The sequence below is a fragment of the Protopterus annectens genome, chromosome 2.part1 (genome assembly GCF_019279795.1).
Source record: "Protopterus annectens isolate FY-2018-M chromosome 2.part1, PAN1.0, whole genome shotgun sequence".
Taxonomy (NCBI): Eukaryota; Metazoa; Chordata; order Ceratodontiformes; family Protopteridae; genus Protopterus; species Protopterus annectens.
The window spans coordinates 1,723,765,117-1,723,788,922 of record NC_056729.1 but is presented as its reverse complement, the minus strand read 5'-3'; the positions used below and the strand labels follow the sequence as shown (position 1 = coordinate 1,723,788,922).

General features: G+C 47.6%; 1 protein-coding gene across 1 annotated transcript in view; it reads right to left on the bottom strand.

The window, feature by feature from the left end:
• HP1BP3 (heterochromatin protein 1 binding protein 3) overlaps positions 1–23,806 on the bottom strand; it is a 290,037-nt gene that overhangs the window by 186,316 nt on the left and 79,915 nt on the right. Inside the window, exon 5 of the mRNA XM_044063174.1 lies at positions 4,008–4,151. Coding sequence (XP_043919109.1) covers positions 4,008–4,151 — 144 coding nt within the window. The remainder of the gene's footprint in view (positions 1–4,007; positions 4,152–23,806) is intronic.

Below are 23,806 nucleotides of genomic sequence, written 5' to 3'. Positions count from 1 at the left end.
TTGCAATCAGAGAGGAAGGACAGTGTGAAAGGCTTCCAACGCTAAAAGCACTGCCCTCTTCTCTAGAACATATGTGCAATTTAGTCTGACTGGGACCATGCGCCTTGGACTGTCCTTCCCAAACAGTGCCCCCCCCCCCCCACCAGAGTTGGGAGGTGTCAGTGGACACTGTAGCTTGGACTGGAGATGAGGCGAAAGGGTGTCCTATCTCCAGTGAACTTAACCAAAGAAGGGACATCCTACAGATGTGACTGATCAGAAATTCCATGGGCAGGTCTAGCCAAGACCACTAAACAGTCAAGAGTCCACAAAGAACCCACATATGAAGGCGTGCACAAGGGAGAATAGATATGGAGGCAGCCATGGAGCCCAGTGCCCGGAGAACCTCGCTCGCCTTTGAAGACTTGGAAGTTCACTATCTGAGCTATGTGGCACCTGAGGTGTAAGATCCTGTCTTAAGTCAAGAACACCATCTGCAAAGTGTCTAGCAGTGCCCCAATGAAGTCTTGAACTTGCACTGGTTGCAATTGGGATTTCTGAACAAAGACTGTAATTCCCAGTAGATCTACCAACTGAATGAAGTAATCGCGGTCCAGACAGATGATGCTTGTTGGGCGAAGCGAAGAGCCAGTCGTCCAGGTAAGGAAATACCTGAATACCCTGAACCCTCAGGTGAGCCGCTACAACTGCCATTACCTTGGGGGCTGTGGTGAGACCGAAGGGTAGGGCTCTGAACTGAAAATGACTGGCTCCCAGCCAGAAGCGCAGAAACCTCCTGGAGCTTCTGTGTATTTTGACGTGGTAGTAAGCATCCTGGAGGTCAATGAGCACATCCAGTCGCACTCACAAAGATAAGGTAGAATGGACTGTAGGGTGACCATCTGGAATTTAGACAGGTTCAACTTTGACAGGTCTAAAATAGGCCCGAGGTCCCCTGTCTTTTCTGGCACTAAGAACCACCTTGGGTAAACGCCTGATCGGGGGTGGGGGGTAACCTGTTCGATGGCTCGTTTGAGAAGCCGCTTTGAAACCTCTAGAGCTGCGATCTCCCTGTGAGTGGGTGTAACAACCAGGAAGCGTTTCGGAATATTTGGAGGAACAAATGGGATAGTGTAACCTCTGGATATGATCTGTAACACCCAGCGATCTGTCGTGATGGACTCCCATGCCACTGGGTGCAAGGACAATCTTCCCCCTACTGCATCCAAAGTAGGACAGCCAGGCAATCCCTCACGGCTGCTGACCGGGTCCATCAGAAAAGGGTTCCCTAGACCCAAAATTCCTGGGACGCCCTCTACCTCTAGGTTGGCATCAATCCTGTCTGCCTCTGGGGGAATAGTCGTCCTGAGAATCCTGGGAAAACAGACTTTCGGAACCACATCATCTTCTGCCCTCCGATTCCTAAAGAAGGACCGCTGACTGTTAGAAGCAGAGCCTGACAGCAAAGTCTTCCTGTCCTTTTCTCTCTGGACAAGTGTCATGTACTGTCCTCCCAAAAAGGGAAGCACCGTAGGAGCGTCGATAAAACGACACCTTGAAAGGGTCCGCAAACTGACAACCTGAGCCAGGCATGACGCCTCATGGCTATGCCTGATCCAGCCACCCTAGCTGCTCCCTCCGTGGCATGGGAAAGGAGCTGCATAGACGTGTTTGGAACTGACTTCAGAGTAGACATTTTCTCAGAGAACAACATTTGTCCTGCGGCGATAAAGACTCTGGGGGTGACTATGCAAATTCTGAAGCAAGGTTTCGCTGAAGCCAGATCACGTGCCAAATAGTTCAGCGCATGGATTGAAAAGGTTGCTGAGGAACTGACGCGCTTCCCAAACTTATCCACCGACCTGGACTCCTTGTCTGGAGGGGGGACTGAGGAACTCTTCTGTGCTAGTTCCTTCTTGGTGGCCGCTGCAACCAACAGAGCATCAAGTGGGGCTCCTTTTGACTAAGGTTGTCTGTCGGAAGGGGGAGAGAATTTTTTCAGGGTGTTTGAGGATGGGCTCAATGGTGTCAGGCTCCTTCCATGCCCATGTGGTGATAATTTCCACCAAAGGGTCTGCTGGCGGGGACACCCAGGAAATAGATGGGCCTGTGCCAAAGGACTCTAGGAACACAGAGTCATCCCCAGAAGGTTTTGAGGCTGACCAACCTCCCCTCTGGCAGAGGACCTCCACGATTTCTCCGAAGGAGACTTCTTCGGGAGGTGACCTGTGGGGACCTTCATCTAAGTCAGTGTCCGTAGTGAGGGACTTGGAGTTAAAGTGCCTTCTTTTGCACTTGCGCTCACGGTGACACTTCAGTGGGACTCAGGATTCGTGAGCCACAGGGGGTTCCTCAGGAAAATTAACCCGGGGATCCTCTGACACTGGCTGTCCCTGAGACAGGATGAAGGGAGTCGCCAAATCCAGAAGGGGCCTGGGTGGAATAGAGGGGATGGGCTGGAGTCTCAATCCCTGGGAGAGACCCCTCACCTCCACTTCGAAGGCCGAGAGAGAGCGGACCTCCATGGCACCCCACAATGAAGACACCCTCCCCAGATCCGAAGTGGGGACTGGAGCAGAAGCAAGGGTAGCCTGTGGTCTGGAGAAACAGGTCCGATCCGAAAAGGGTGCAGTCGAAAAATCCATTCCCTCTGGTCCTCCCCGCTGTCTGCGGCTCAGAGAGTCACTCGGATCAGAGGAACTCAAGGTAACAGCTGGAGTCAAGGTTGGAGGAAGTCAGTGCCGAGCTACCAGCTCCGAAAATCCTCTGATCCAAAAGCCCCAAAGCACAGATCGGGGAAGGAGAGATGAGGAAAAAGGGCATGGAGGTCCCCCCTCAAAAGGGAAAGGGGCCTGGCAAGACTCCCATCTGTATTTGGATCTGAATGAATCTCCACATCATCCTATGTCAAAGTCCGATAAACTCAGAGTAGATGGCGAAGAGGCCACAGACTCTGATCTGGCTGGTCTGCGCAATGACTGGGAGGAAGGCCTAAAGGCTCTGGTAAAAAATGATCTGACCAGAGCTGTGGAGAAACTGGCCTCACGGCTTTAGAAGGGGGATTAAGAAAGAGCTCCCTGCCCGGGGATCTCTTGCAAGGTCTGTCCTTTCTCTTGTCCCTATCCTCTACACCTTTCTCTGTCTTTTTCCTAGTCAGCCACGCTGACTATAGATTTGTCTACAAGTCCCAGCACCAGAAGAAGAGGGAGTTTGAGTCCCTGTCTGGGTGGGAGGTTGAGCACTAGCCATCAAGGCCGTGGCAAATTCCAGCATGATGCAGGGAGAAGGCCAGTGGCTATTAATTTGGCCTTCAGATCCCAGAGGGCCCTAGGAATGAACCCGGTGCAGATAGCACATTGAGTGGTCAAATGTGCTACTCCCAAGCAAATCACACAGAATGTGACCATCAGCCAGGGAGAGCTTATGGCCACACACTGCACATTTCTTGAAAACAGAAATTGGCTGATCAGCCATGGTCCTGCACCCAAAAAGAAAATGCTACCTACTAGAAAAAACACAAACATAGATGGGGAAATGCAGGCCTAACAACTACTCTACAGAGTTTAACAAATCATTTTTTTTTTAACTACGAACAAGCGATACGCTAAAAGGGGAGGAAGGGAAATAATCAGACACACAGACTAAGTATTAAAACACTTGCTATCCCAGAGCTCAGAGCGAGAGAGAGACCACGATGCCCACTACTGGAGCTGCAAACGAGATCAGAGGGAAATTAGGAGATGGTAGTGCATTATGGGTAAGGGGAGGAGCTCTTAGCAGATGCTAGAGAAAAAGAGTTGCCAGCTCGGATCAGAATACCCAGAGGTTGCAGATAAAAATGAAGTTAACTACTTCAGATCAACCCACACACTACATATGAATGACTTGCACATTAAACATACATAAAGTAAAATGAACACACGGTTGCACATGCCATTTTCAATTACATTACAAGCGTCAGCATTAAATTTCTACACACAAAGGACTTGAGACAAAATACATCAAGATAATCTCCACAAAGTTCCTACCTGTTTGATAGCACCTCTCGTCAGCTCACGTTTCAGAGCCTGCTTCAGAAGGTAACCCCTACGGTCCAGATCCAGAGAAGGATACTTGTTAATGATGTATTTACGAATTGCTACCACAGATGCACCACTACGGTGTAAACAAGCCTTTGGAGGAAAAATAAAAAAAATATTAAGAGGTGAAAAAAGCATGACATACTCCTCCCTTTGTCATAAAGGGTCTCTTGTTAACTCTTATGTATAAGCAGACTGCATTTTACACAAGTCTATGTACCGCCCAAGTAGCTCAGACTTCAAAAGTGGCCGCATTTACAGGACTGGTGGGAGGTTGAGATTAAAACCATTACCGACAGAATCTACTAAGCAAGTCCTATGAGCTACACTAAAGAGACTGCAGTACCTCATGAATTTCATAAGAGATTCAGTGACTTCACAGTTAAAATATATATGTTACACACAAAATTAAAGTATAAACAAAAAATGTAAATACAACTATTGCTTTAAATAATGGAGGTATTACCGTATACCAAGAGGATTCCTGTACGGTTAAGTTAAGAACCAATTATGCAAGTGATATACAAGGTGGATACAGCCCAACGAATGCAGAGGAAAGTTGGCCTCTTGTGGAGGGAGACTTTCTGGAAAATATAAAATGTAAAATGCAGGCCAACACTAAGGGACTCTGGCTAACAAAGTCTGCAGATGACTGCAAACTGAGAGCCATTATTGAATCCCCAAATTATGTGGATATTCTACAAAAGGGCCTTACAGAAACAGATGCTTGGTGCAGAGCCATGGGCTCGAGCTCAATGCCAAGTATAGTATAGTTATCCCCTTTGGGAAAAAACATGTACCTGTGAATTATCACATAGGCGATAGGGACACAGGTGGACAGTGGTCTCACCTTCAATAACCACATTACCACAGCAGTCAGGAAATCCTGTGTGGCACACATCACCAAGGGCTTTTTATCCAGAAAAAAGGTCATTGTTCTACTGTACTCATCCCTCAGACCCATTACAGAATAACGTCCCGTTTGGTATGTACCTCTCAAGACGTCTGCAACAACTGGAAAGGCCACAGAAAACTCACTAAAAAGAATCACAGGCCTAAAGCAGATGCCCTATGCTGACCGCCTTAAAAAACTCCAGCTATACTCAAGTCGCATATAGTCTAGTCTACTCAGAGGCGATCTCTGCTTAACATACAAGGCAGTGTCAAACGCAGAGCTGTTGGACATGCTACACTTAATCCCAATACCTCAGAGCCACATGCTCCAGGAATCTAAATCTTATCACAATAAACAAAACAAGCTGGAGGGATAGATTCCCGACCCAGAGACTGCCCAGACTCTGGAATAGACTGTCCATACATGTCAAGTAGAGCACCTCTTTAGACCTCTTCAAAAGGAACATTGATGATTGGATGGGAGAAAGGAAATTCACCCCAGTGATTAAGTCAGTCACCCTGCTAGACAGAGGTCTAGGGAAGTAAAAAGTGTGGGAAGAAACAGCCAGAGAATTGTTTATGGCTAGGCTTGTATAGGCCCTAAGGTTGGTACTAGGCTATCGGCCCATGAACCTATACAGTTTCTGCATGGTGTTGCAGTGACACATCAGTGTGGATTATACATGATACTCCAGTGGTGCAGTCTGTTGGAGTGAAGAGGTTGAGAGTTCAAGCCTCAACCAAGGAGCATGCAGTTCATGTCCACCCAGAGAACTAAGATAACAGATTGTGGGGCTATTCCCATGTAGTATTGGCTTCGATTCCCTCAGCATTCATTTACCTATTATGTGACCTTAACCAGACTGGGTTTTAAGGAAACTAGGAATTTGAGCTAGGCCTCTTAACATTCACTCCAATGGAGCTCAGGAAGTTAGCAATTTAGCACCCAATGGGTGACGCCTAAGTTTTTTGATGGAATCAAACTACGTCTTCACATTTCAAACATTCATATCTCTGGAACCGTAGAGGTTATGAAAGCAGTATAAATGGCAAAGTCTTCAGCACAAATTAATTTTTATTGCAGTTGTATTTTTTAGGTTCCAGGTCTTAAACTGAATTTTATAAATCACAGTACACACAGTAACTACTATATTTGTAATATTTTGCAAACTTAAAATCTCAACCACCACTCAAGTTACATACATACTGTCCACAGCATTGTATTCATCTAGCCAAGAGCTTTTATATGAAGCTAAGGAGTTCTGTGTTACTTGGTTGAGATATTTAGAAAAAAAGTGAAAAAATACATAAAACAAGATTATAAAAAAATAATTAATATTTACCTGCACTAGACAGAGGTGAAATAATGCAGTAGAGTTTGCAGTTGTGTAAGCTTTGAGAAGTATTTTTAAAATCTTGTATATAGAATGGTTTTCGAATTATTGATTCAAATATGAAGCAAGCAATATTTGAAGCCTAGAGAGGTCAGTAGGAGTTGACTGCAAATGCACCTGGTGACATCACTCTGAAGTAATGGAGTGGTCATCAGGAGTGTGTAGTAACCTATGATCCAATGACATCTTCCTACTAAAGAATCCAGAGAGAAGACAACTACTTTAAAATGTAGTTGTGGCTATTAAATCCTGCTGAAACAATCACTGGATTTTGTACAACATACTGTGTCCTCCTCTGTATGAAAAAAAACAGACACTGGGAAAGGAATAAAAGAAAAAAAAAAAAAAAAAAAAAAAAAAAAAAAAAAAAAAAAAACCACAGTGCATTTTACAGGTTTCTCCTTAGGCTGCCACTACAGAAAGGTTACTTTCTTTGGTGCGCATTTGTATGAGGAGTGTGTGCATCACCAACTTTTTTTTTTTTTTAACTTCAACCATTTTGTGTTTCCAATACCATGAAAAGAATGAAACCCAAGTCAGGAAGCACAGTTGTGTACACTTACCATAAATGCAGATGTTAGAGTATATTCACTATTGCAGTCATCTGAGGGTTATCCATACTGTGGTAGCCCTAAAGCGGCCTGAATACCAGTCTTTTTGCGTCGGCTGCAGTCGCCTGTGGTCCGACGTCAGGTTGTCAGTATTATTAAGCAAGGCAGCAGACATTACATCAGTTTTTCTTGCCCTAACCTGTCAGAAGCACATGGAAATACAGAAGTGGTTCTGGTGGCCAAGCGCCACCATGGGAAGCTTATGTTCTACTAGGAAAACAAGGACTGCAACAGTGAACACTCTCCAACATCTACAGTCATGTTAAGTGTACACAACTGTACTAGGTTTAGTTTTTCACTGCTGCAGTATCACCTGTGGGAGAATCACAAAGCTGAGGGGGGGGGGGGGGGTTAGAGTCCTAAGCATGTCAGCAGGCCCTGCAGAACTACATAGGCAAACCCTGCCCTAAACTTGGAAAGAAAGGTAGGTGGTAATGCTTTGTAAAGGTATGGACAGAGGTCCAAGTGACAGCTTCCAAAATGTCCCTGCTAGGGATGCCGGAGAAAGGATGTGGAAGTGGAGGCTGTCCTAGTGGAATAGGTATGGATAAACTTGGGGGGGGGGGGGTCCCCATGTAGTCTATAGCAAAAAAGGATACAGTACAATATCCATTTGGAAATGGGTTTCTCCTCTGCCCCAGTGGCAAAGCAGACATGTAGTTGGTCTGTTTCTGAAAGGTTTATTATGGTCCACATAATACAAGAGTTGTCTGAGCACGCCTAGCGACTGTAGAATTCTTACCCCTTGTTTTGAGGGTTGGAAAAGAAGGTGGGTAGGTGTATGTAGTGGATGAGGGTCACATCAGATACCACCTCGAGACCATCTGCATGCATGAAAAATGATTAAGGGTTCAACAGCCATGAGAGCCTGAAGCAGATAACCTTCTGGCCGAGGTGATTGTCAGTAGGAAGGCAGCCTTCCAGGAATTGTATTTTAATTATGTAGAAGCAACAGGTTCGAAAGGAGATGTTAGTTTTTCTAGAACATAACTTGGGTCCCAGGGTGGTGTGGGAGGGATGGCAGGGGGGGGGGGTCGGTTGTAGACAAATGAAGTATCTACTCAGATGGAATGTTATGGTGAGTACATAACTTCTTTATCTGAAGTAGTTACTTCATTTGATCTGCAACCTGTGGGACAGAGTTCCCAGCTAACCTATAAGAACCTGGGTGGTCCTTACGGAAGGATATTCCAAAGCACCGTGGAGCCAAAAGAAGCCCTACTCCTGGAAATCATACCCAGTTTGTAATGAGAAATGAACGTATGAGATGAGGACCAGGTAGCTGCTGAACAAATATAGTCTACTGGAACCCTAGACCAAAAGGCTGTTGAGGTAGCTACAGATCTTGTGGAATGAGCACAGACGCCAACCGGAGCTGGCTTCCCAGATGAAGTGTATCCCAGCATAATGCACTGACAGATCCAATTTGCTACAGTCACTTTAGCAATTGCCTTGCCCATGGCTGATTTTGCATAAGAAACAACTGGTCCGACTTGCGAAACTCTCTAGTCCTGTGCAAGTAAAAACTCAGTTGTCTGTGTACATCCAATTTGTGCAACGTGTATTTGCCTTTGTTGTGAAAATTTGGGAAAAATACAGGAAGATTTATTGATTTGATTGTTTGATTCTGTAGCCACCTTAGGCAAGAAAGACAGGTTAGTCCTGAGGGACACCATCTTTGTGAAAAATAAGGTACAGAGGTTTGATACACAGAGCTTGTAATTCTGAAACTCTCTTGGCTGAAGTAATAGCCACTAAGAAAGCCGTTTTCCAAGACAAGAACTTCAACGGAACCGAGGCCGCAGGCTCGAAAGGTGGTCTCGTTAAGGCTTGTAAGACCAGAGTGAGATCCCACGGGTGAACCACAGTCTTGACAGGTGGTTTCAAAAGGAAAACGCCTCTTAAGAAGGTTTTGCACAATTTTGTAGATGCTAAAGAGCCTATGCTGTCCCCCACGTGAAAATGGGAGATGGCCGCCCACTGCACTTTGACTGGAGGCACTTGCTCCCCGTCTAAAAAGCAGGGAAAGGAAGCCCAGAATAGTCGGAATAGGGACAGTAAATAAGTCCAATTCTCTATCTTTGGCCCAGATGGAAAAACGTTTCCATTTGCTGTTGTAAAGTTTCCTGGTAGATAGTTTATGAGCCGCCACCAGAATGGCCTTAACGGGGGATGAGATACCGGGAGTCCTAGCCATTAATGGAACTGGATCAACCAAGCAGCAAGTTTGAGATTGACCAGGTTTGGGGTATGGCATCTCGCTGGGTGCGAGATTAGGTCTGGACTGGAATTCAGAATCCATGGGGAAGCCACACAGACCGCAGAAAGGGGAACCAGATTTCGCGAGGCCAGAATGGGGCTACGAGGATAACTCTGCTCCCCAACAGACAGGCTTTCCGGATGATTTTCATCATAAGTGGGAGGGGGGGGGATAAGCATAAAGGAGTCTGGGAGGCCAAGCATGGACTAGAGCGTCTCTGGGGGGAACTATCACGAAGTACTCGCTGCATTTTGTGTTTAAAGGAGAAGCGAAAAGGTCGCAGCGAGGCTGACCCCATTTGTGGAAGATCTGCTTCGCAACAGATGGATTCAGAGACCACTCGTATGGAGTGAGGAACACTCGACTTAGCTTGTCCGCTAATATGTTGGACCGTCCCAGAATGTGCATTGCTATCAGAAAGCGGTTGGTGGAAATCGCCCATTCCCACACTCTTATGGCTTCGACACAGGGGATAAGATCTGGTACCCCTTGTTTGTTTATATACCAGACTACTGACATGTTGTCAGTCTGGATTGCAATAGTCCCTATGGGAAGAAGGTCTTTGAGAGCTTGCAACGCCAAAAGCACCGCCCTCATCATCTAGGACGTTGATTTGTAATGTGGTCTCTAGGGAAGTCCACGTGCCTTGAACGGATCTGCCCGAACAAAGCCCCCCCCCACCTGAGGCAAGAAGCGTCCGTGGTCAACGTGGCTTTGGCCGGGGGAATCAAAGGGTCTCCCTTCTGAGTTCCTGTGCCTGTAACCACCACAGAAGGGAGTCCCTGCACACCCTGCTCAGGGGTATTGGCATGCATAATGGGTGGATCGACAGGGACCACTGGACTTGAAGGGTCCATTGTAATATGCGCATTCACAGACTGGCATGGAGAGAGACCGATCGCTGCTGACAGACCCCAGTGCCCTCAGGACCAACTCCGCTGGAGGAGCAGGGCTCCCAAGAAGGGCTAACACCTGAAATGACAAGCTATTCAGCCTGACTGACGTTAGAACAACTTTGGAGATTCGTGCATCTAACATGGCCCCTATGAATTCTAGGGCTTGAATGGGGCACAAGCAGGATTTCTGCTCGTTCACTGAGATGCTTAGGTTGTGGGCCAGAGAGCATAATCTCTCGCCACACAGAGCTGATGCCTGTTGGTCGCGGTGAGGAGCCAGTCGTCTAGGTAAGGGAAGACCTGAATGCCCTGGAGTCTCAGATGGGCTGCAACCACTACCATTACCTTGGTGAACACTCTGGGGGCTGAGGTGAGGCCGAATGGAAGAACCCCGAATTGATAATGACTGGCTCCGAGCCGGAAGCGGAGGAACCTCCTGGATTGTCTGTCCATTAATATGTGGTAATACGCATCCTTGAGGTCTAGCGAGCACATCCAGTCGTTCTCCCGCAGCAGGGGGGAGAATTGAGTGGAGAGTGACCATCCAGAACTTTTCCTTGGGTATGAACAGGTTCAGGGCGGAAAGGTCCAAGATGGGTCTGAGGTCCCCCGTTTTCTTTGGCACCAAAAAGAACCTGGAGTAATAACCCAATCCGGACTGGTCTGGGGGGACAGGCTGGATGGCTTAGCAGCTTTGAAATCTCCAAAGCTGCTGCCTTCCTCTGATCGGGTGGGACATCTGGGAGACGTGTCGGTTTGGGGGGGGGGGGAGGTTTATGAATGGAATGGAGTAAACTCTGGATATGATCCGGAGCACCCATCGATCTGTTGTAAGGGACTCCCAGTTTGACAGGTGCTCCGACAATCGCCCCCCCCCCCCCGACTGCCGCCAGAAGGGGACAGTCGGGAAAGCCCTCAGGGCTGTTGCGCGGGTCTGTCCGAGAAAGGTTCTCTAGACCCGAAATTATGTGCCCCCCCCCTCTGCCTCTGGGCCGGCATCTACCTTGTCCTCTGCCTCTAGAGGACGAGTGGTCCACAGCAGGATGGGATTGCTGAGACTTACGGAACCACAGCTTCTTTTGTCCCCTCCGATTCCTGGAGAAGGATCTTTGGGGATTAGAGAAGCGGATTCTGATGGCAGACAGCATCTTCCCATCCTTTTCGCTTTGGACCAGCGTGTCTAACAGTTTTGCCAAACAAGGCAGAACCGTCAAAAGGGGAGTTTGCGAAGGATGCCTTGAAGGGGTCTGTGAAGTCGCACAGACTGAGCCAGGAGAGACGTCTCAAGAAAACCCCGGCTCCTCTAGCTCTAGCGGCTCCCTCCATTGCATGGGAGAGACACCGCATAGATGCATTGGAAATGGATTTTAGAGTAGCCATTAGAGTCTTAAAAACCTTTTTGTCTGGGTCAGACATGGACTCCGGGGGGGGGCTGCAGCGTATTCTTTAATAAAGGCTCGCTGTAGCCTAATGGTATGTGCCATATAGTTCAGCGCCCTTATGGAAAAGGTCTCTGAAGCAAACATCTGCTTCCCAATCCGGTCAAGCACTCGAGATTCCTTATCCGGCGGGTGAACTGAAGAACTCTCCTGTGCAATTTCTTTCTTGGTGGCCGCCGCCACCAACATAGCATCAACAGGGGTTCCTTTGGCCCAAGACTGTCTATCTGTGGGTGGGCTGAGGACTTTATCGGGGTGCCTAGGGAATGGCTCCACGGTGTCGGGCTCCTTCCAAGCCCTGGTGGTAATCAAGTCCAAGGGGTCGGCCGGAGGGGACACCCAGGAGGTAGATGGGCCTGCCTCAAAGGCCTCCAGGAACACTGACTCATCAAGGGAGGGCTTTTGGGCTGACCACCCCCCTCTGATACGCAACATTTCCATGATGTCTCCAAAGGAGGCATTTTCAGGGGGTGACCTTTGGGAACCCTCCGTATCATCTAAGTCCGTGTCTGTGGTAATGGGCTCGGGGGAGTACAGGTGCCTCCTTTTGCACCGATGTTTGAGGGACCTCCTCGGTGGGACTGTCTGAAGAGGGCTCGTCCACGGGTTGTTCCTCCACGGGAACTAGCTGGAGGGCTTGGGCAGGCTGTCCAGATGGATGGATGATGGAAGAGACCCTCATACAGTGGGTCTACGGGTGGATCCAAAGCCCGGGTTGGGGATCTGGAGGACCTCGACAGTACCCTCTCCACTACCTCAAAAGCCGAAGGAGAGCCACTCTCGCCAGCCTCAGAGCAATCTCCTCTGATCAGAGGAAGGGATCGGGGTTGGAGCCGATGCAGTCGGCGCCGAGGCAGAGGTGTGCTCCGACGCCAACAGCGCCGAAGACACAGCAACTCCCTCGGGTCCGACGCTCAGCCCCGAGAGCTCGGGTCCGACAAGCTCAAAGGTATAGTCGGCGAAGAGACCACCGCTACCGGCGCCGACAATTCCCCAGGTCCGAAAGGGCCTGGATCAGACGACTCAGAGACCCGAAAACGAGTCTAAGAAGGAGTGATCGGGGCAAATATGGGGGATGCACCACCCCCCCCAGAGGGGGGGGGGGGAGGCAAGAGCATCCCCATCTGCATTTGGGTCTGTAAGAACCAACGCATCATCCGATCCATATCCGCTTCGGATAGACCTAGATGAAGTAGTAGAGGCGGGCCGGGAGGGCCACCTCAAAAAATCGAGGGAGACCTATCCTCCTCCTCCGGCGAAAAACAGGGCGAATGGCGCTAAGAGGGGGAGGATCCGGAGACCCTAGAGGGAGATTTAAGTAGTTTTGCTGGCGGAGCCAAAGGATGAGATTCGGCCCGCCCTTTGTGGGACTTTTCCATCCTTATCCTTGTGCCTCTTCTCTCTAAGGGAAGAGGCACTAGTTTCCCCAGAGCTCAAACCCGATGAGGGAGGTTGAGTCCCGGGTAGAGCTAAGGGGATAGACTGCGCCGAAGCAGCTGGAGCCCAAATGGGAGAGGAAGAAGCCGACTTTTGGAGGAGCTTTCCCACCAGGATCAGCTTGTTCTTCCTATCCCGAAGTGCCCGGGGGTTAAAGGCCTCGCAGATTTGGCAGGCTGACGAATGGGCTGCCCCCAGGCACAAAACACACTGAGTGTGGCCATCAGCTGGAGAAAGCTTGTGGCCACACTCAGTACATTTAGAAAAACTGACCTTAAGCCCTTCTGACATCACACACACCCAAACGCTAGGAGGGGGAGGGGAGTGAAGATAAAACTAGTAATAAATTTAACAGAAAAGGGACCAAAAACTAGCACAACAAGCAGAAAAAGGAACACACACACACAACTTTGAATGAAAAGTTGGTTTAAAACCAGCAATGATCTCACCCAGCCAGGAGCTCTTCACAAGGAAGCTTCTTCAGCCGCGGCAAAAAAACGATCTGAGGTAATGTGGTTGGTAGTATGGGGATTATGGGTAGGGGGAGGAGCTAGGAGCTCAAATCTTGGAAAGCTGCCGGATCGGATCCGAGGTCAGATCGGACACCCACAGGTTGCAGATCAAATGAAGTAACTACTTCAGATCATTTGAATACTCTGGGTGCAGTATACAAGCCAAAGGGCAGTGTAGAGAATGAAAGAGTTGGGAGCCCAGGAATTTCATGCACGATTTCCCTGATGGGGATGTGGAGGTAGGAATCTTAGGTCTAGGGTCAATAAGCCAGGCATTTTGTGTTACCATAGGAAGCAGCTACTGCAAAGTTAGCATTCTGAATCTGGGGACTTTTTTTTTTTTTTTTTATATACAGGTGCCAGCTTGACACCCAACTTTCAACGAAGTCACGCCCATTCTACGCAGGTCTTTCAAATGCCACTCAATCACAGGGAGGACATGCAGACTCCCCACGAAAATAGAACGGGAGAACCTCTTGCTGTGAGGCAACACTAGTGCTGCACCCACTTTCTGGGAACAATAGCTTGGAATAAAATCCTTTGCCCGTTTGTGAGGGGACAGGTTCTACTGCCCCCTGGGACATGATGGTTTGTACCAGATTCAATGCATCTGCCCACTGATTTGGAGGATGGTCTGTATACCCTTCTGGAATTGGGAGCTCGCTAAAAAAAGAAAATGTATACCTGAAAAATTATCTTTAAGACCCATTGGTCCTTTGCAACAGAAAGCCAATTATCTGAAGAGGGAGAGCCCTCCTAGTTTTTGATGAGTGAAGGGGGGGTTGTCACTGGGCGTGTTTGCCATCAAAGGTTGGCTTAGAACTCCCTGCCTTAGAGACGGAAGTGGTCCATTCTTTGCTTTTCTACAGGTCCTGGAATAGGGGCCTGGATATTCTGTCCCTGCAGAGCTTACCTTGGCCCAGTCTGCTAGGTGCATGGAAGGCCCAGTGCTTAGAGGGAATGTTCCTGCTGAACCTGTAAGGTTTAACCTGAAAAATATTTTACTGTTTGCATAGATTGTGCATAGTCTACCACCTTTTTAAGCACCTCTTCTGCGTTTTCCCCAAACAAGCACTCCTTACCTAGGGATGCATCAGTACGTTTTACAATCTGGTAGAGGTCGTTTAAGCACCTCTTCTGCGTTTTCCCCAAACAAGCACTCCTTACCTAGGGATGCATCAAAAACAAGCACTCCTTACCTAGGGATGCATCAATAAGTTTGACAATCTGGGAGAGGTCGTTCCTTTAGCCATGCAGGTCTCCTAATGACAGATCCTGTCACTGCCACCCTGCGAGAGGCTTCTACGGTGTCATGCCCACAGTGTAATGAGTGTTTGACCAGTTGAGAAGCAGAGTGCAGTAAATCTGCTAACTCTTGAATTGGCAGAGTCAGGAAAGGTAGCAATTTTCTGTTTTAATAGTTCAAACGTGAGTGGTTGATACTTTAACATATGGAACGGAGTTCTGACAGCTAAGGTTGTAGAGGTGCATACTTTGTTTTACTCCATATGTCCAGAGCTCTGGAGGAAGGAAGAGGATTCTTGGCTCCTTTTGGTCCCTGTGTAATGACCTCTGGGCCAGCAGCAGGATTTCTGCACAAGTATTTGAGAATCCTGTACTCTCTAGTACATGTCTGGTTTACTGGAGCAGGGAGGGAAGGCATCAGGGGTCAATCTGGATTCATGAAAAACATCCTCAACCACTACTAAAATGTGGCCAGGGTCTGTGCTGAGGTAGGTACAGAAACTCCAAGCTTTTTCTTACACTGTGGGAAGTTCCAAAATTCCCACTGGAAATGTTCCCTGAGAAAGTGAAGGGATTCCCAAAAGGAAAGGTCCTCTGGAAGGGAGGCAGAAGGGATGTTTTACTCTGCATCTGAATCCTCAGTTAAGGGATGCTGTTCCTCTTCAAAAAACAGATAGGAAGATTCCTCCTAACCCTGTTCAGTTAATTTCTGGGGAAGGGTGCCTTTTCCCTTTAGTAGTGGCCTGACTACCCCGGAAAAGGGAGAGATCATCCTGCGCCATTTTCAGCATTTGTGCTTGGGGTGTTAGGCCAATAGAAAGATAGCGGCTAGAAGCAGATTTCCTAGGAGTGGCCTGGCTTCTAGGCCCGAGAGAATCAGTTTGTCTGAGAGAAACAGTAGTTGGAAGAGAAGACCATGTCTAGATTGAGTAGTGCGAAAGGCCTCCTCGGAAGCAGGAGCCTGCATCACTGCTCCAGACTCAACTGAGCCAGAGAAAGCTAAAGGCTCTGAAGAAAATTTCAGTGACATGCCAGACTGAAAGGGTCTCTGTAGAGGCCCGTGTAGATACCGAATTGGGCATCAGGGGCTGCAAAAGCACCTCACTGAATTTCAAAGAACTGACTACCTGCTTAGTGGTAGAATCGTCGGAAGGCTTGGCCTTGTGTGGTCTATCATTATCTCTAGGATTTTTAGAGATGTACAAAGATTCTTGGCCGACAGACACCATATTGAAATGCGGAGAGAGAAACAGTTTTGTACACCTACCATAAATGCAGATGTTAGAGTGTATTTACTGTTGTAGTCATCACATTTGGGTTATCTGCTTGCAGTAGCCCTCAGGTCAGCCTGATTATCAAAGTCTTGGGTCCTGCGTCAGCTGATTTCATCTTCCACGTCAGGTAGTCAGGGGTATAAAACATGCAGCCAACACCATTACATCAGTTTTACTTGCCCTAGATGTCAGGTGCTGTAATGCTTGGTGAAGGCATGTACAGAACTCCAGGTAGCAACTTCTAGGATGTCTCTGGTAGGGACACCTCTGAGAAAGGCTGTAGAGGTAGATGCAGACCTGGTTGAATGTGGTCTTCTCCCCTGTGGGGTGGGTTTTCCATGGTGCCAATAGCAGAAATTAATGCAATGGCATATCCACTTAGAAATGGTTTGCTTTGAGAAGGCCTTCCCCTCTGCCCCTGCAGCAAATGCAACCAGCAGCTTTTCAGATTTCCAAGAGGTTTAGTCCTGTCCAAGTAAAATCTAAGTCTGGGCAAGTCAAAGGAGTGCAGTATTCATTCCAGTTTGTTCTGTGGATTAGAAAAGGTTGGCAAATTAATGGACTGGTTAAGGGCCACACTGGATACCACCTTGGGCATGGAGGGATTGGTCCAGAGGGACACCCTCTCCGCATGAAAGATGAAAGGCTCCACTGCCATGAGGGCCTGTAATTCACCCTTCTTGCTGAAGTGATTGCTAGAAGGATTGTTTTCCAAAAAAGGAAATTCAACTCTGCATTTGCAGCTGGCTGAAAGGGAGGTAGAGTGAGCTTTTCCCATACAAAAAGTTTAGGTCCCAGGCTGGAGTAGGGGCTCTCCTGGGTGGTCTTAAATTTTAGGCCCCACTGACGAATTGCTTTCAGCAGTGGATGAGAGAAAAGGGGTGGTTCTGTATTGTAATGAGCTGAAATGGCTGAGGCATGACTTTTGGAGAAAAGGAAAGGCCCTCGTGAAACAGTTTTTTGAAGAATCTGAGGTAAATTGGACCCTGCTGTGCCCATCCCCAGAGTCTGGCTCCAGGAACAGAATAGTTTCCATTTTTCAGCATAGGATTTTCTAGTACTAGGCCTCCTTGCACCAGAATGACATCACTTGCTTACTGAGGGATGGTAACTCCTCAGATAAGCCAGGCTGTCAGGTTCAGGGTTTGAAACTCTGGGTGCAGAATCTGTCCCTCCTGCTGAAACAGCAGGGGAGGGGTCTGAGGCAGGTGCCATAGTGCCAGCAGTGACAATGTGCAAAATGGGGTACCAATGATGGCGTGGCCAGTCTAGTGCAATCAGTATTGTCCTTGGTCTGCCTGGTTTGATCTTTAGTAGTACCTTGAAGAGGAGAGGCAGAGGGGCAAAGGCATAAACGGACAGGGTTTTCCAAGTGAAGGACAGGGCATCCACTTTCCAAGCTTGTTTGTGGGGAGTCCTTGTGCAGAATTTGTCCAATTGGCAGTTCTGGGGGGGGGGGGGTCTCTGGGCTCCCCCATTTGATTCTCAACATGACACATCTTTGGTTCCAGTTTCCACTTTGTGGGTCTATGAGATTTCTGCTTAGTTTCCAGTGTATAACTTTCCTGCCAGGAATTGAACCTGTAGGTGCACTTGGTAGCTCAATGCTTTGTTCCACAGAGCCATGGCTAGTCTGCAGAGGGTACGAGTGGGTTCCCCCATGCTTATGTACCACATAACAGTGGTGCTATCCATCTTTACCAATAATGGTCCTGGAAGAATGTGGCCCTTGAAGGCAGTCAACATTCTGTACAGCTAACCGCTCTTTTTGATTGATATGCAGGTGCATTTGACTTGGGTGCCATTTACCCTGAATGCACTGCCCTGGGTCCCTGTGAAATGGCCTCCGGATCCGCAGTAGGATTTTTAAGACTAAATTGAGTCAGGTACCTGGAATACCCATCAGGTTTTCTGGGAGCAGGAGGTAAAGTGTCAGGGGCCAAGCTAGATTCTGAGAAGCCAGCTACATTGTCCAGTACAAGAGGAATAGCTAAAGGCCCGTGTTGAGGCATGAGTAAAATTTCCCTAAGCCTCTTTTTGGAGTCAGAATAATCCTGGCTTTCCCAGTGGAAATGCTCCCTAAGAGTATGCAAGGTTTCAGAGAGAGCAATCCTCTGGAGGGAAAGTAGAGGGAATGGAGTCCTCTGCATCAGAATCCTCATAGGTAGAGGGCAAATCCTGGTCAGGAAAAAAGTAGTTTTGTACCTACCATAAATGTAGATGTTAGAGTGCTAATACAGCTGCAGTAATCACAGATGGGTCCTCTGCCGTCAGGCGGGTCCTCGGTCGGCTGAATTCCAAAGTCTTGGTCCGGCGTCGGTTGTTGTCGCTTTCTTTCCCGACGTCAGTGCGACAGGGGTATACAAGACACAGCAGACGCCATTTTCTTCAGTCTTTCTTGCCCCAGATTGCAAGCAAATCAGGTTGTATGAGGAGGGGTTAGCCCCTAGGCCTTTACCAAGAGGGGAAGGAAGGAGGGAAACCTGTACTGCAGCTGTATTAGCACTCTAACATCTACATTTACGGTAGGTACAAAACTGTACTATGTTCATCGTGCATACAGCTGCAGTAATCACAGATGGGTAGAATCCCAAAGCTACGCACAGGGTGGTAGGCACTAGGTGGAACTGGGATAAGCCAGGATGTCCTGCAACACAGCAGTGGCAAAGCCTGCTCTAGTCTTGGAGTATAAAGGTAGGTGGTAGTGCTTGGTGAAGGTATGCACAGAACTCCAAGTGGCTGCCTCCAAAATATCTTTGATAGGAACTCCTCTGAGGAAGGCTGTAGAGGTAGCTGTGGCCCTGGCCGAGTGGGATTGGATGCCTGTAAGGACAGATTTGCAATGAAAGGAGTAACAAAACCGTATGCAGTGACCTATCCATTTTGAAATTGTCTGGTAACTGGCTTCCCTTGAGCTCCTACAGCATAGGACACAAAGTTGTTCTGATTTCCTGAAAGGCTTTGTTCTGTCCAAATAATAACGTAGCTGTCTATGGATGTCTAAGGAGTGTAGCAGCCTTTCCCCTTTATTTTGAGGATTGGGGTAAAAGGTAGGCAAGTGTATGGCTTGATTTAAAGCTACCCTGGATACCACTTTAGGCATAAATGACGGGTTGGTTCGAAGGGAAACCATGTCCTGATGGAAGATGAGAAAGGACTGCACAGCCATGAGGGCTTGTAGTTCCGAAACCCTACGAGCTGAGGTAATGGCCAGAAGGAAAGCTGTTTTCCAGGACAAATATTGCAACTCTGTTGCGGCAGCTGGTTCAAAGGGAGGTAGTTAATTTTTCTAGAACGTAATTAAGATCCCAGGCTGGTATTGGTTGTTTCCTTGGAGTTCTTATATTCTTAGACCCTCTGAGGAACTGTCTTAAGAGTGGGTGAGAGAATACAGGTGGATCAGTGTTGAATTCTGCAGAAATGGCTGAGGCATGAATTTTTATGGAGGAAAATTAAAGTCCGCTGTTCAACAGCTCAGCTAGATACTGTAATATCAGAGGCAAATTCAGTTTTCTGGGATCTTGGCCTTTTTTCTCATTCAAAGAGCAAAACAGTTTACATTTTGCGGAGTAAGCCTTTCTAGTAGATGGCCTTCTGGCCTCCAAAATGACATCCTGCAACTCTTTGGAGAGTAGGGTCTGTTGTGGTGTTAAGGAATTTTCCATGCAGCGAGATTGAGAGTTTTCAGCTGGTTGTGAAGAGTTTTGTAGTTGTGCTGAGTCAGTAGAAGAGGCATTAGAGGCAGGGACCAGGGAGGAGTAGGCGTTAGACTCCTCAGGAGAGGGTACCAGTGTTGTCTTGGCCAGTCTGGAGCAATCAGCATCATCTTTGGTCTGTCTGCTCTTGTTTTCAAGAGCACCTTGGGCAGAAGAGGCAAAGGTGGAAAAGCGTAAACTGTCCATGCTGCCCAACTGAAAGAAAGGGCGTCTACTCTCCAGGCCTTCGGATGAAAGGTCCTTGGACAAAACTTATCTAATTGATGATTCCTGTGGGAGGCAAAGAGATCTATGTCTGGCCTTCCCCACGCTTGGATTATCTTTGTAAACACTTGAGGATGCAACTTCCATTCGTGTGGGTCTGTCATAATTCTACTTAGATTGTCCGCCAGTGTGTTTTCCAAACCTGGCAAGTACTGTGCTTGAAGTTCGATTTGCCATTCCAGAGCCAAGTTCCAAAGTGACATGGCTAGTCTGCACAGGGGGTATGAATGTGTTCCTCCTTGTTTATGTACCACATTACTGTGGTGTTCTGTTCTTATCAATAATTGCCCTGGATGCAGGAGGTCCTTGAAAGCTGTAATTGCATTCATCACTGCTAGCATTCCTTTTTGATTGATGTAAAGGTGCTTTTCCTTTTGGGACCATTTGCCCTGAATGCACCTGTCTGTCATGTGCGCCCCCCAGGCGTAGTCCGAAGAGTCTATTGTGATGACTTGATTTGCTGGAGGCTTGCAGAATGGAAGACCTGTGTTTGACATGCTTGGGCCCACCATAGAAATTCCTTTTGCAAACATGGAATTATTGGTATTATGGTTTCCAAACTGTGGCTGTGTTGAGGCCATAGGTTTTTTAGGTACCATTGAAGTTTCCTCATGTGCAACTTTGGATTAACTTTGGATTAAGAGAATGCAAGATGTCATGAAGCCCAGAGCCTGCAGGATTTTCCTTGCAGTGAGCCTGGTACAATTTGTTAGTATTTTGAAGTAGAGAGTTAGATGCCCCTGTTTTTCTGGCGTGGGGTAAGCCATCTGGGTGTTAGTGTCCAAGCTGGCACCCAGGAAAGTTATTTTCCGAGATGGTGTTAGCCTGTATTTCTCTTTGTTGACTGTGTATCCCAGAGAATTTAATAACTGTGTTACATAAGCCAGATGTTCCAGAAGTATGTGCTAGCTGTCCGCTTGGATCAGGCAGTCCAAATAAGGGTAAATTTGTATCCCTTGAAGTCTGCAGTAGGCAATTACTGATGCCAGGCATTTCGTGAATACTCTGGGCGCAGTAGATAAGCCAAAGGGCAATGCAGAGAATTGATAGTGGATTGAACCTGCAAGAAATCTGAGGTATCTTCAGCAGCTTTGCCTGATTGGGACATGCAGGTATGCCTCCTTGAGGTCCAATGTTACCAGCCAAAACTCCTTGCCCAGCACGGGAAGAAGCTGCTGTAACGTCAGCATTTTGAATTTTAGTACGAGTAGAAATGTATTTAGGATGGATAAGTCCAAAATGGGTCTCCAGTCGGTTCCTTTCCTTGGTACCAGAAATAGTCTGGAATAAAAACCTTGACCTTGTTCGTGAGTAGGTACCTCTTGAATAGCTTTCATGTCCATGAGTTCTGAAATTTGTATTTGTGCCTCTGCCCTTTGATTGTGTGGCAGGTTTGGCATGCCTCTCATTTTTGGGAGAGTGTGAAAATTAAATCTGTAGCCTCTGTTTATAATGTCCAGGATCCACTTGTCTGTTGTGATATGCCAATTTCTTGCAAATAATGCTAGCTTTCCTCCCAAGGGTGCTGCCAGCCAAGACTTGCTTGGCATGAAAAGGAGGAAGTCATTGGGTTTGTTTTCTGTATTGTTGTGCACGGTCTTCGCCACCTCTTGGTGCTGGAGTTTACCATTGTCTGCCTCTATATGATCCTTGAGTTTGTCCTCTGCCCCTTGAGCGCCTGTATCTACCTCTTTGGGGCTTGTCCGTGGCTGGAAAGGACCAGTTTTTAGAAGGCCAATTTCTGCTAAAACGAGGTGATTGTACCAGTAGAAAAGCCTTGACAGTTTGCATAGATTTAGCTTTTTCTTCCATTTTCCGTAGTACCTCCTCAGCATTAGTACATCCTTTTGTAAAGGAGCATCTAGTAGTTTAGCTTTAACATGATCAGGCAAGCTTTGTCAAGCCAGGCATGTCTACGAATGACTGATCCTGTAACAGCTCTACTTGAGGCCTCTAAGGCATCATAACCACATTGTAAGGTGTGTTTACCCACTTGTCCTGCACTATGCATCATATCCTGCAATTCCTTCAAATATGGTTGTTCAGGTTGAGACATTTTATTTCTTAATTGTGATAACAGAAACTGCTAACATTTAATTCATTCCCTTGGGGCCTTGAGAAATGGTTTCAGGGTCAGCATTATGGCTTTTGAAAAGAAACTGGTGAGAGTTAGGAACTCTGTAGTACCCATCAGGTTTGACTGGGGCAGGAGGCAGGGAATCCGGATTAAGACAAGCCTCCGAGTAAACATCATCAAGTATGTCCAAAACAGGAGGTATCGCCAGAGGTTTGTGTTGAAGTAACAAAAGAAATTCCCTAAGCCTTTTCTTGTAATCAGAAAAGTCTTGGCCTTCCCAATGGAAGTGTTCCCTCAAGGTGTGCAAGGTTTCCCCAAAAGAAAAATCCTCTGGGGGAGATACAGAAGGGATGGACTGTTCTGCATCAGAATCTTCAAAAGGGGAGTACGAGTGTTCCTCTACATCAGAATGTTCTGAAAAAATGGAGCCCTGTTCAGAAGAGGGAGAATCTTCCTCCACTCTGGGTCTCTTGCCTGGAGGGGGTTGGGAACCCCGGATAAGAGTAATTAAATACTCAGCCATTTTAAGAATCTGCTTCTTAGGCATGGGGCCTGGAGATGGGCCCTGTGCAACAGGCCTCTTGGGATGCATGGCTGATTTGGACTTAGTAAAGGCCTTACTGGAAAAGCTCTTGGGATGCATGGCTGATTTGGACTTAGTAAAGGCCTTACTGGAAAAGGAAGAGGAGGGTCTAAAGACACCTTGGGTGGAAGTGGACCTGTCCACATTAGGAGGCTTCAACACTCACAGTGGCTTCGGTGGTTGTAGTCTGAGTAAGGGCCGAGGTACCTGCGGTCTCTGTTACAGAAGACACCGCCAAGGAAGCGTCATCGGTAGTCAGGGACTGCATAGGCGTCTTGCTGAGAACTGGACCACGTGCAGCCGGTTTTGGCATGGTGTCGGTGGAGACTGCGGACCTCGCGTGTCAGTCTTTGTCCTTGCGGTTTTTGGACAAAACAGTAGTCTGAGTCTCCGACGACATTTTATAATCAAAGGCTTTACCAAAATAGTGTTGGGCGAACTCCGCCCGACGCGTAGCGCAAAAGCGACAGCCCGAGACGTCGTGGTCTGGGCCTAAACAAGGTATGCAGAGGGAATGGAAATCCTTATGCGGTATTTGCTTCCCACAAGAAATACAATTGTTAACTTTGTCTGACATCGGTCAGAGGCAAGAAAAGTTTCCCCAACGGGGTACTTGGCTTTAAAGACGACTTCGGTTTCCAATTTTTCGTAAATTCAGGAGCTGGCCGACCGGCACTTGCGAAATGCTTCTGCTTCAGGCACCGCACAGCAAAAAAAAAGACAGAAGAAAATGGCATCGGCTGTGTCTTGCATACCCCTGTCACACTGACGTCAGGAAAGAAAGCGACAACATCCGACGCCGGACCAAGACTTTGGAATTCGGCTGACCGAGAACCCGCCTGACGGCAGAGAACCCATCTGTGATTACTGTAGCTGTATGCACGATGATCAGGAATTTGAGAATCCTGATCAGAAGAAAGAGGAAAATCAGTTCAAGGTCTTCGAAGGGGAAGGGTGGCTTCCTCAGATTAGAGTAATAAAGTCTTCAGCCATTCTAATTTGTATTATTTTTTTTTTTTTATATAGGTACAGGGGCCTGACCATGTGGTCTGGGCGTTTATTTTCTAGGCATGGATAAAGTTTTAGGCCTTGAAGACTGAGTCTAATATGCAAGTCAGTATGCCTGAATACACCCTCAGAAGCCAG